Source organism: Dinoponera quadriceps, unplaced genomic scaffold (genome assembly GCF_001313825.1).
Source record: "Dinoponera quadriceps isolate SergipeBrazil2010 unplaced genomic scaffold, ASM131382v1 scaffold458, whole genome shotgun sequence".
Lineage (NCBI taxonomy): Eukaryota > Metazoa > Arthropoda > Insecta > Hymenoptera > Formicidae > Dinoponera > Dinoponera quadriceps.
In genome coordinates, this window is record NW_014554796.1 from 78,987 (window position 1) to 92,463 (window position 13,477).

Genomic DNA, 13,477 nt, shown 5'->3' on the forward strand with positions numbered 1-13,477 from the left:
AATTTAAAGTCTAAGTTTTAAGAAATTGACCAATCATTGTAGAATATGAGGAAAATAGTCGACTGTGATTGATGTCGATTTCTTAAGGCTTAGAGTTTGAAGCACCTATTGCAGACCGGGATTATTGCTTTTTTATTTCCGTAAGGGCAAAAACGCGACGCAACTCGAAACAAGAAATGTGCTGTTTGCGGCGGCTGTAAGCGAACGCATATGTCAGAAATGGTTTGCCAAATTTCATTCAGGAGAAATGAATATCGAAGATGCTTCTCGCTCTAGTCGGTTGGTCACTACGGATGTCGACCAAATAACGGCTTTAATCGCTTCTGACCGACAAATAACAACTCGGGAAATCGTAGCGAGGTGAAAAGTTTACAAAACAACTGCTTCGGAACATCTAAGCAAATTTTCAATGGTAAAAAACTTGATGTTTAGCTGCCGCACAATTTGACTGAAAAAAATCTCGTGGATCGCATTTCCATCTGCGATATGTTATAAACGCAACGAAAACGCCATTATATATGTTTGATCCATTTTTTAAACGAATTGTAACAGGTGACGAGAAATGGATCATTTATAAAAACATAAAGAAAGAGATCGTGGAACAAGCGAGATGAATCATTATTAATTTCGTCAAAGCCTGGTTTGCATCCGAAGAAAGTCATGCTCTCCATTTGGTGAGATTGGAAGGGAATCGTGCATTATAAACTGCTATCAAACAAGCAATCCATCAATTCGAACAAATACTGTTCGCAACTGGACGAATTAAAGGCAGAAATCGACAAGAAATGTTCGGAATTAATCAATCGGAAGAGTGTCGTTTCTCATCACGACAACGTTAGGCATTCTTTACAGACCCGGCAAAAATTGTTAGAATTTGGCTCAGATGTTTTATTTCATCCATCATATTCACCCGACGTAGCATCTTCCGATTACTACTTATTCCGGTCTTTGTAGAATTCTCTTAATGGTATAAGCTTTGTTTCTTTGGAACGCATCAAAAACTATTCGGACTTCTTCGCCGAAAAAATTCAGGATTTCTACAGGAGAGGAATAATGAAATTATTCGAAAGATAGAGGACTATTATACAACAGAACGGCGCATATATTATAGATTAAAATTATTTTTAATTAAAAAAATCTTTCATTCGAATTTTGCTTGAAAATCCACACGGACTTAGCGGACAACTCGATACTTTCAATTATTATCCAATTGTTCAATTACTTCAATTATTGTCAGTGCGCGATATGAGTAATAAAGATAATTCATCGTTTCTTTGTAAGATATAATTATACATTATTATATTAAAAAGAAAACGTGTAACTACGTCTGAAATTCATGATTTGGAAAAGAGGAAAAAAGGGAACACTGACACTACATATATGAGTATCCTATGTGAAAGAAAAAAATCACTCTTTTTCGAAATCAGAGCAATATATTAATTAATATTTCGCGGCGCAGTTCTTGGACGATCAGAGGATCTTACTTTGACGCAATTTTTCCCTTCTGTGCAGAAAAATTTTAACGCTCGGCGATTATTCCTTGGTTTAATTGTCAGAGTCGCACTTGCTTCTATTGTTACAAAGATTTTTGTCTCAATTCCAAGTAGTGAGTCTGACATCGATTTGTCCGGTGCACCATACGTTCCGACGTTTTACTGTCGCTTACTCTAGCCACGGGATTTTCATTCTCTATTTTCGTACCGCTGCAGTATAACGCTATGTTTTGCGCGAGAACACTCGTAATCGTACGATATGAGAGGTCTAATAAAAACTCGTTAGAATATTTCGCTCGTTCTCGTCTCGAATAGCCGCGATTCCATGGCAGTGATCCGTCAATTAAACGATTTTATCGTTGTTCCGCATTATATACAGGATTACACTCAATCATTTTTCATAAATGAATTTTACATGAGATTATGTCTCGTTCTATTTTTAAGTGTAATCATGTTTCATGAAGGCTATGAATTATTTTTATTACTCGCTTCATACGAATACTTGTGGTGATAATAATGATCAAAATTTTGTGCAAATATAACTTCTCACGAGACCTTAGACGTCGAATCTCTCCCAAATCGTTGAACTTCGCACTAAAGTTCGCTAATAAATGCGTCTTGGCTGCAAATACGAGGCATTACAAATGAACAGAGGTGTTTACTTCAATTAAATCGATATATCACATGCTACGCACTCTCGGCTCGTGCCGATGTATGTGCGTTGTATACGTAATATGCACCTAACGACCTTCTACTTTGAAATATCCTTAATCCTGTGAGCTTGGAGGAAATATTATTAGACGCCGCGCGCATAAGAGAGCATTTCTATCGAGTGTTTCCAAACTTTCGCGCTCTCGTGTGTCCCAATCGCGAGCTCTTGTCCAACTTGTATAGTCGGTTTCCTTTTCTCACCCACATCTTAACACGATACACATCCAATCATCGGAAAGTAACAATCTTGTCTCAAGTGAAGTTTCGCAAATACCCCGCTTTCTCCTCCGTTTCGAACGTTTTTCATCACCTCGTGGTTGAATTCGGTTTTAACGGATGAAATATCGTTCGGTTTCGCTCGCTCTTACACGAGAGCTCGCGCATCCCCGAGGTTAAAAATAATTTAATTCGAATAATAGCCAGAGAGAGAGAGAGAGAGAGAGAGAGGAGGTCCACTCTTGGTGCGTCTTTCACCACCGTTAGCAGATCCCGCGGGCGAGCCGACGCGCCTCTACAGTTGCGACCGGCGCTGCTACAGCCGTTCGCTTATCCCAGAAATAGCGCAACAAGCGCCTTCCCGAAAGCTTTAAGGCCCGCTGAAGAGGCGAGCCTTGACGATTGGCTGGAGCTTGCGGGGTGCGGCCCGGCACGCAAACCGCTATATCGTCCCATTCGAATATTACCGCGGCGTCGCATCGTCCTCGTGGCAGTGCGTAATCGGCAGCAAAGCTTTTTGCGCGGGTCCTGTTTCTCGTGCCTCGTTTTTCCCTCACTCACAACGAGACGCAAGTCCGTGCGGCATTCGTTAATTTGCGCCGTACAGTAGTAGAACACCGTATCTCTCGGTGTTCCAATTAGTATATTTTTATTAAAAATATAAAAAAAACAGTCGAATTTGCGTGCCACCATCATGGTATGTTCTATTGATGATATCGTAAGTCGTCGCCCTGGTAAACACACACGTTTTCCTACTGTCTATCTTGTACTCTATTTATTTGTTGTATTTTTTTAACCGTGCTCAGTCTATTTCTCACATTTTCTCTCTCTCTCTCTCTCTCTCTCTCTCTCTCTCTCTCTCTCCATTTGTTTTTTTCACTCTCTCTTTTTCTTTGTTTTCTTCTTTCTTTCTCTCTGGCTAATGTAGAAAGAGAAAAATCAAAAATTTAACCGTCGTTCTTGTCTTCTTTAATTCATTCTAAGGCTCGCCTTTGTGTTTTCTTTATGTATTATTTTTTACGCATCGTGATTCAGTAACAATTAACATGTATCTGATTGACGCGGTGTAAATGCCTCGAGTCGAGCCTCAAATCTGCCATCGAAGTGAGAGTGCAATTTAACTAATTTCATCGGAGCAACTGATCGGCCGCTTCCGGTTAAGAGAGTTATTTCGGTGATCATGAACGAGAGATTCTGGAAATACGTGACTGTTTCTTAGACGACGAATGATAAAGAAAAAAAGGGAGAAAGTAAAGATTCGACTGCCTCTTTAAACGTTGGACGTCTTTGAGAATGAATTCACTTCCGCCGGTTCGCGCGAATTATTCGTGTGATATGAAACAATCGATCGACCAATCCTCTTCGTGATCGCTACGTGATTGCTCAGAGTCAATGACGTTTAAAGCGGCGGTTCGAAGGAGACCACTTTGATTCATAAATTATTATCGGTAAGATCGACCGGGGTAATTGGGACTTCCAGAATTTGAGAGAGACTCAAAGATTTTTTGAGGAGAAAACATTTCAAGTTATTGCTAAGTTGGCGACGGATATATCATTAAACAGGAATCGTGAAACGATTGTTTCCTTATCAAAAAGTTCCAATTACTTCATCTTAAATATAACACATTCGGAACTGCATGTGTGCGGACTACTGGGGATCCGAAAAGATATAATTAGCTCCGACACGCATCTGGATCGTTTTCTCTCGCGATAAAATATTTCGGATTTCTACGGGCGATTTTATGAAGAAAAAAATAAACTAGACGATTCTCTGGAAGTTGAACTTGTTGTGGGAAAATTTTAACAAGGCACGAGCATTCTTTCTCAAACATAACTACCAGCTCTTAATTGGATGAATTTTCTCTTAAAATTTCTTTAACAATTAGTACATAATACTGACTATAATAAAAATGCAACATACGAAAGTCTTTGCTCATTTTCTATATGAACATATCGACGAACATATAGTTTGTATGTGCGCATACTCAGGGTTGGAAAGTAACGCGTTACTTACAATGTCATTAAAGTTACTTTTTTCAGTAACGAATTGGTAACGATTTACATTACATTTTTCATTAATACCGGTAACGAATATAACCGTTACTTTTATTGTTATTTTGCACACGTATGATATATATATATATATATATGAAACAAGTAAAAGCAAATCCTAAAAAAAGGTCGTCAATTCAATGAAACAAACTCGATGAAAAAATATCGATTCGTTTACTTCTTAAATAACAATAATGATAACGAGTTACTTTTCAAAAGTAACTTTCACAACTCTGCGTATATTTGTTGAACGGGAACACGATCCGCATCTTTATCATTGCCTTTCGTGATGCTTACAGGCTGACGAGCTGCCGCCGGAACAAATTGCCGGTACGTAACTTTCAATTATTCGTAAAGACTTGCCAGTATCTAATAAAGTCTCTATAATAATCCTAAATGTATTATCGATCAAAATCACAAGATTGAAAAATATTATTGATCATCTTATACGCGAAGTAACTCTGTCGTCACGATTTTATCGAATATTCACTTCGCATAATTTTTTCATGACACCGCAACAAAAGATTATAAAATTAAGACATACGTGTCCGAATGGAAGCTTGCAAATTTGTAACATACAATTTGTAAGAAAAGAAAATGAAAAAAAATATACTGATACAAAAGTGAGAAAATAAACTGACAAAGATACTTCAGCTGAGTTGCGTAGGAAAAATATCAAGGAGAAGTTTATGAGAAGGAGAAATGGGGGGAGAGAGAGAGAGAGAGAGAGAGAGAGAGAGAGAAGAATTTATTGGAACAGTTATCGGAAGACTAAAAGTAGAAAATCCTTTATATCGGAACGTATAGGCGTACATCGATCGTATCGTAGCCCGGATAAATTTTCATTGCTTTCACCGTCTTTACCCAAGTTTATTTACGCTTTAATTCGATCGGAGGCAGCTGCGCCGAGAGTGCGTCTATGTATAGCTTCTTCGTAGCGGCCTCAGCAAGGGAAACGGCTTTGTATCTCGCGTTATACGACGATCGATTCAACGAATATATCGAATTGATAAAAATAGGTGAAAAAAGAAAAAAAAGTAAAAGTAAAAGGAGAGGAAGAGAGAAGGAGAACGTCTTGCTCTCTCTCTCTCTCTCTCTCTCTAGCAAAAAGCCAGGAAAATAAACGCTCGTAATTTCGCGACAGCGCGTGATTCCAGCTGTTTGCGGACGGATCGTCTATGGTCATCGTCGCTCGGTTCTAAGAGATTTTAAAACGGACTGTTTGAAATGACCCTCATGAATCAAGCTCTTCCGCAACGCAGTAGAGCGGCTCGAGTGCTCCGCAATAAGAATATAGCTCGAACGATTCTCCGAGACCAAAAATATAATACCGACGTATAAATTTTTCTTTCGATTGGTAATGACTGAGCGGAATTGACAGACGCGATGCACGATTCCGTTTCGCGGCTTTAGGCCAAGGTGATCCTTGTTGCAACATGCAAAACCAAATAAAGTAGCGATCACGTGACATTCTCTCTAAGTTGATCTTTGTGCTATTAAATTAGACATTTATTAATATTCGCACGCGCGCGTGCGATCTCTCCGCATCTTTCGTGCGCGATAAATCGCCTGCCAATTGAGTAATTTTATATATCAAGATTGTATCAATAAGCAAAAGAAATTAGTCTCGAGCCAGAACAAACTTGTAACAGTATACCGGTGTCTTTCATTCGAAATTCCCTCGAATTTCGAATACGTTGAATCTAAGTTTACTAAGTATAGTTCAAGTTCGGTCGGACGTTGTAAAATTAAACGACGCGCGTTCTCTTCATCATACGAGAGAGTGGTATTTCTTGTTTTTATAGAGTAACAATAAGTATATCTCGTAACTATGGCGTTATATTGTTTCATGCTATGCATCCGAAACTATGCAAAATGTATAGATCGAGCTAAGAAATATGGCCGGAGGCATTTTTCAAACTATCACGTAAACGGGCAGGCTAACCAGTACAGGCAGATTGTACGACTCGACGCGGCTGGCTGAGAAAATGGCTGGCCGCTTCCGCGACTGCCTCTTAGCAGTGATATCAGAAACCAGACTCTTGCAGCATCCGGTGAAGAAAGGGAAAAGGATGGCTCCCATGTTGCGTCCCGTATACATGTGTGCTCAGCGCTCAACCAGCGCTTGATCAATCGCTTCGACTTTCGTATGGTCCGCTTTGTGCGTGCGCTGGTTCGTCCATTTTCCTTAACAACTTGAAATTGTATGTAGTAGTTCGAAAAATTACTTCGGTCATATTTTTCAATTTGATTCATTGCATCCATTTGGCATGGTTTCGAAACGCGTTGCGTGGGATACTCTGTGAATTAGCTTTTCTAAATCAACGTTTTCGCGGAGAAGGCTATGTCGAGTATCGTTTCTTCGCAGCAGTGAGCGACACTTGATATTTGATGCCTGAACTTTAATTAATATAAAGTGCAAAAAGCGCAGTAAAGCGTTTCGGGAAAGAATGAAAATATTTCCTAAGGCCCAGGAACACGCCAGTGGTATTTTAACTTGCACATATCACGTTGGTTAAAAATCAATTTGTTGTGTCGAGCCAAATAATAAGTTCAGCGCCAGCCGTGTCGTGTTAACGAACGGGTGGTTCAGTCTAAAATATCGCCTCAGAAAAAGTCTTTAGCCGCTTGACTCATTATTAATGAAACCCGCTCTAAAAGAGGACACGGTCAGTTTTTCGCTTTATCTTGCCGTATCTTCCGTGAAAAATCTCACTTCGATTGAGGTTGTGCTTCTTTGCGTACAAAGAGGTGATATATTGCTTGGGTTTAGCGAAATCGAAGTTCGTATTAATAGTTATTATTTGAAACTTGTTTCACGTGAGATCTGCTCAAATCTGAATTTATAATTACCTTTGGATTTATCATTTTTCAATTATATAATACGTGCAACATTATACATTTGTAATTGTGATTTAAAAATGCAGTTGAAGAATTCACATCTAACGCTAAATTCAAATCTAAATATCTTACCTGAGACAAAAGTTTCAAGTAATGGCTGTTAATATTAGTCTGGATTGCCCAGATAAGGCGCATTAATGAGGCGCGCTTTGACTACAAGTAAACAGAATTTATCTCTTGCAGTACTGCGCAAAGCTTTCGACAGCTTTGATAGGGATAAGAAAGGTAGCATTCCCACCGAGATGGTAGCCGATATCCTTCGGTTAATGGGTCAGCCGTTTAACAAGAAGATCTTAGATGAACTTATCGATGAAGTTGACGCCGATAGTAAGTATTATATACCAAGGACGTAACTAAGGTTTCAGTCAAAGGGGATGGGGACAAAAATTAATTTTTACTAAACTAATTAACACATTTATATTAAAGTCATTCTTTACGGATCTTACTAATAAATTTTTTATCTTACTAATATACTAATACTTATACTTCCAGCCTCTTTCTTTTCGCGAGCACCATTTTTCTGTACACTTTTAGCCTATACAGGGTATACGAAAAGTGTCGGAAGAGTATTTTCGAAAAAATGTTACATACAAAAATTATAGGATTTTAAGTGGCGCATTAGATAGCAATATTACCAGTATGACCTTGAATAGCGTTTGTAAGATCACATAAAAATTACTTGGAAATTTTCTAATGGAAATCTTTACTTTGTATTGCATATTCTTCTAGCTAACCTCAAGAGTTTTTCAACACACTAAGTTATTTTTCATAAAGCACTTTTCGAATTGTAAAACTTGAAAGTTACCGCCGGCATTAGCATTACCCTAAAGGACTGTCTACATTGGAAATAAGCAGTAATAAATAAGGAGTAGAGTATCGGCTAGTAGTAAGGCAGTAGGAAGTAGAATGATCTGTTTCACTTATTTCCGATGTTACACTTTATTCCACTGGAAAAAACTCTCTTACTCCGCAGTGTTACTATTTCCAATGTAGACGGTCCTTAAAATAAAGCTCGACAAGCAATGCATTTTCCAGCCGATTTTCGGAAGGCTTCATCTCGCCTTGTTCCCTTTACCTCGTCGCGTCAATATACACGGGGAAATCTCCCTTTCACGTCGAACTAATTCTGTATCACAATTCTTTTTCTTTTTTTAGTATTGAAAATGCCTTCCCTAAATACCCACTATGAAATTAATTAATGAATGCATCTTAATTGATTCCCTCGAATGTTGCGAAAAACACTGCCTCAGCCGGCAATCTAATTTCTTCATTTGCCGGACGGAACGCCTTACTAATTAAAAATATAATGGCATTTAACCACCGTGTTTGGCTGTTACTGGCCTATTCTAATTTCTAATTCTATCCAAGACCACATTAATATTGCTATCTAATGTGCCACTTAAAACCCTACAACTTTTGTATGCAACATTTTTTCGAAAGTGCTTATTTTCCGAAATATTAAGGGGTTCCGGCATTTTTCATACGCTCTGTCTACTGAGTCGATTTTCCATCATTGTTGACGGGGTTTAGCTATTTGCAACATTCTAAAAAACCTTTTAGTGGCGTTCATTGTGCACGGTTGGGTCAAGAAATGTCTGATGATGAAATTAAGAAATTTTAATTGATTTCATAAAGCATTTCTGATATTTTGCAGTTAGTTTTTAATTATAGAACATGTATTGCAACTTTCGATAGAATTTAGATTATAATGTATCAGTGAAATTTTTACTTTTATAATTTTTATAATTTAATTGTTTTCCTTAGTCAAAATTTAGGAGTTGGCAAATGCCCCCTGCCCTTCTCTTCTTTGCGTACATCATATATATCAAAGCGAGGAGATATAGAGAGAATGATACTGCTCTATTATATCTGATATAATTTGTAAGATTATTTCTTATTTGTATATCTTAACATTCTATTTATACACATTTTCACAAGTTCGTCTCTCTCATATCTTTCGCGGAGCTACAACTTTAGCCGCATTTGCGGTCTATAAACCTTTCTGCGCGTGTAATGTTTCAAATGCGAAAATATCGCGGCGACAAATACGCGAGCTAAAACACGCGGCTTTCACTTCTCGCGACTGTGAGCAATATAGATAGGTGCGGCGAGACGCATTGTTACGTTTATTTCAAGAATATTAATGACTATGTAACAATTACTTGTTTACTGATCTATTTCTAAAGTGTTTACAGACATTGCTACGCTATTGGTCTCTACGAGTTGTTGTCAAATGTCGCACAATTTAATTTACCGTAACGCGTTTCGAGAAAGGCTATTTATAGAATCCGTTGAACAGAATTCCGCGCGGACTTACACAATTCTTCGCTTATATAGAATCCGGACAGCTTGAGTTTGATGAGTTCGTCACGCTGGCGGCGAAATTCATCGTTGAGGAGGACGCGGAAGCTCTGGAAAAGGAACTTCGGGAAGCTTTCAGGCTCTACGACAAGGAAGGTAAGATCTGTGAGCGGTTTGTCAAAGGGGGAAAAAAGATTCATTGATTAGTTTATATAATCTGAGATTTTCAGTTAAGATGCAACTGACAATCAATCCTTTAGATTAACTACACTTGCCTATCGTAGGCAGCTGGCTAATGCAACATTTCATATAATATCATTAATAATATTCATATTAATAATATTTTTAATAATAATATTCATTGTCCTTGTTTATTAACGTTAATTAATTTTAATGCTTATGTCCAATTAGAGCAGTTCCTCTTTTCCGTCCTTGTAGATACAAAAATAATCTGCTAAATTCTTATTATATATCTGATAAATCCTATAAGATATGCAGATATGCAGCTTCTCCTGCCTTTCTTTGAGTTCTTGCAATTACTTTCCTATATTTGTAGCATCATTTAAACGCAATATAAGGTCGGTATTATGATATATGATTTGTGTGCATCATTTTATATATAGACATAATTACATGATATTTGTTTAGTTACGTATTTCGACTTTGCCACTTGAACTGCTTTGTTTATTGTTCTTTTATAATTCTATTCGATATCAGATTATTTACATCTTCTGATTCCACAGTATTTTATCAACACATTGTTGCTACTGGTCAGTTTATCCGCGTATAAGTTATATATATAATATTTTATATATAATTATTATATTATTATTTTTATATTCTATTATTATAAATTTATAATTTTTCTTTATGTGCGTAAAGTAGAATTTTCCTGTTTATATATATAAGTAAATAATTAATCCTGTAAAATCTTTTACATCGAGAGGTTTTATTTCCAAGTAAATCAAAATAAAAAGTTAGAACTAAAATAAAAATAGAATCATGAGGAACCATGAATAGGGATGATAAATAGAAAAGGATCTTCTAAATCTTTACTTGATACATTAGATGATTAATATTTTAAACATTTTAGTTTTGATCCAGAACCTGGTTTTATTTTCGCACATGCTTTTTCGCAGTTGATTGTTATAAACACGCGATGCATACAGATACTAATGGTTTGTTTTAATTAACGAATATAAAGTCGGTTTCACGGGAGGCATGACAAAGGTAGCTCGGAATACGTTTATAAACAAGCGCATTAAGTTCGCATTAGTTCGATATACGTTCGCGTACGTAAAAATAAGTCGGCTACGCGGAGATTCCCAAGAGCAGTCTCACGTGGCGGCCGAAAGCCAAGAATGTCGTAACACATCTTTCATGAATTACGAATTATGTCGAGGGTGTAGCGAAGGTGTATGTGTTTTAATAACCGTTGGCACCGCGAAGATAAATAACATTGCGGCCACGTAATGCTGAGAGGATAAATTTTATTATCGTTTAAACGAAAAGAATAGCAGAGTATCACATGTCGAAATAATTTCTTGGATGTTAATTATAAAGAAACGATATGGCGATATCGATCAATGGCGCGTCATGTCGGAAATTCTCGCGGGTGGTGCGAACCTGTACCCTATAAGCGTGTAATATTATTTAATATTATATATTTTTCAAATATTCAACTATATATATATATATATATATAGGGTTTTTTATCTTAAATGTATTGCAGTGCCAATTGTTTTATTATATAAATAAAGTCAAAATAATTTTGTATAAAAATACGTTTCATACGAAAAAAATTATACACACAAATATATATATATATATATATTTTTTTTATTTATATATTTTTTATATTATTATTATTTTGTTCTTTTTTTAACATTCTAAGAACATTTTTATAATATGCTAGGAATATGAAGTGGACATATTGTAGACACAACATTAATAGAACATTCCTATAATATTGAAAAATATTACATAACATTCTTAGAATATTATTTTAATATTGAATAATATTCATGTGATATCCTAGGAATATTACCCTTTTATAGGGTAAACTGGGTCGACAGCTTGATAAACTTTACTTTAATAGGTAACGGCTACATCCCAACGACATGCTTGCGCGAAATTCTAAGGGAATTGGACGATCAGTTGACGAACGAAGAATTGGACATGATGATCGAGGAAATCGATTCCGATGGCTCTGGTACAGTCGACTTTGACGGTACGTTTTTAACGCTTTCGTTTTTCCTTCTCTCAAGAAGACACATCGATAGTATTGTAATTTAATCAGCGAAGAGAGACACGTGTGCTTCCCCTAAATCTGCGATTCACTGCGTGTATAGTTTTCTTTTCTTTTCATTTCACGATTCAAATATACCAAACTGACCCCAAGAGCTGAGCAGTTATTTATACGCAGGCGAGTTGGCAGATCGAGGATGCCACTGATCTCGCGACCGTCTATTTTAATATTCTTATTTAACAAATCGCGGCGATTTATCAAGATCACGCGTCCGTTCCGCCTTCTTACGAATTTCACGTGATACTTATAAGTATTAGAATGTTAGACAACTTTGTTATTTCTCACAGACGATCTATGTAATAATTTTTTTTATTTTCACACTAAAATTCAACGCAGTGATACAGTCTAGTATTTAAATTTCTAATTTATGATTTAAAATAAAAACGAACACAATGCAAGAGACTACCATATGTATTCAACATAATAATCAAACAAAAAATTCTTTGTCGTTCTTTCTACGAACTCATGTCGTATTTTTTCTCTTTTCCAGAATTCATGGAGATGATGACTGGAGAATAATTACTAAGCATGAAAGGGGTGAATTGCTTCCGGATCCAAAGACACTTGTGCGCATGCCACGTTACGCCCTGAAGCTAATCATTCGCGTGTTTATGAGGAATCAATACACAACAAATTTATTCGCACAGAGATATTTCCACATTACGATCAATTTCTAGAAGCAAATTCCTCTGCCACGAATATCAATTCAATATATATATTTTCTTTGCTTTTATACATCTATCATTATACATTTATTTATAAAGAGACGAGCTTTATTTTGTTTCATATACTTACATGATGCCTCGGAGTATTTTCATTGACAGTATATTTATTGTTATTAATAAAACAAGATAAAAGTCTCATGTCTAGAGTTACTTGGTAATATTAAACATTTTTCTTCAATACATTAAGACATAGTAACATTGTGGGGCTAATCTTCTTTTCAGCTCTTTGCGTTCAGTTTTCGTAAGAACGTTTACATTTTTTTATTCTCTCTCTCTCTCTCTCTCTCTCTCCCTCTATTTGTCGTTTTTAGATATAAAAATACTTCGGATTTTAATAACAACTCTCAACACACAATTTCCATGTCCGTAGGCAAAATATCACGTATAAATAATTTTATTATTATTATGTAAATTTAGTTCTCTTTTTTCCTCTCTCTCTCTCTCTCTCTCTCTCTTTCTCTCATATATTAAACTTATTATATTTATTATATATTAAATTTATTCTATTTATTGTTAATATTTACACATAATTTATATGTGAATATTCAATTAAATTAGAGTTCGAATTTTTGATTATGGAGAAAAGGAAAATTAATAATGTGCGTGAGTTACGAGCTAAACTTTTTATTTATTCAACATTCGATTATAATCACAATAAACTTGAGATTCGTTTATAATTGACATATTGATGGTTGCAAACATAACGTAGAATAACATGCTTCAAAAAATAGAGTCACTAATCATAGACTAGCAAGTTTACTGATTGCAGT

At 36.2% G+C, this 13,477-nt stretch overlaps 1 protein-coding gene across 1 annotated transcript; it reads left to right on the forward strand.

The window, feature by feature from the left end:
• The first annotated feature begins 2,896 nt into the window (after nt 1-2,896).
• LOC106741935 lies at nt 2,897-13,113 on the forward strand. The gene is made up of 6 exons (XM_014614386.1): nt 2,897-3,117; nt 4,772-4,802; nt 7,557-7,700; nt 9,711-9,830; nt 11,773-11,904; nt 12,473-13,113. The coding sequence occupies exons 1-6, from the start codon at nt 3,115-3,117 to the stop codon at nt 12,499-12,501; spliced, it is 459 nt and encodes a 152-aa protein (XP_014469872.1). The 5' UTR covers nt 2,897-3,114; the 3' UTR covers nt 12,502-13,113.
• Nucleotides 13,114-13,477: the final 364 nt, after the last annotated feature.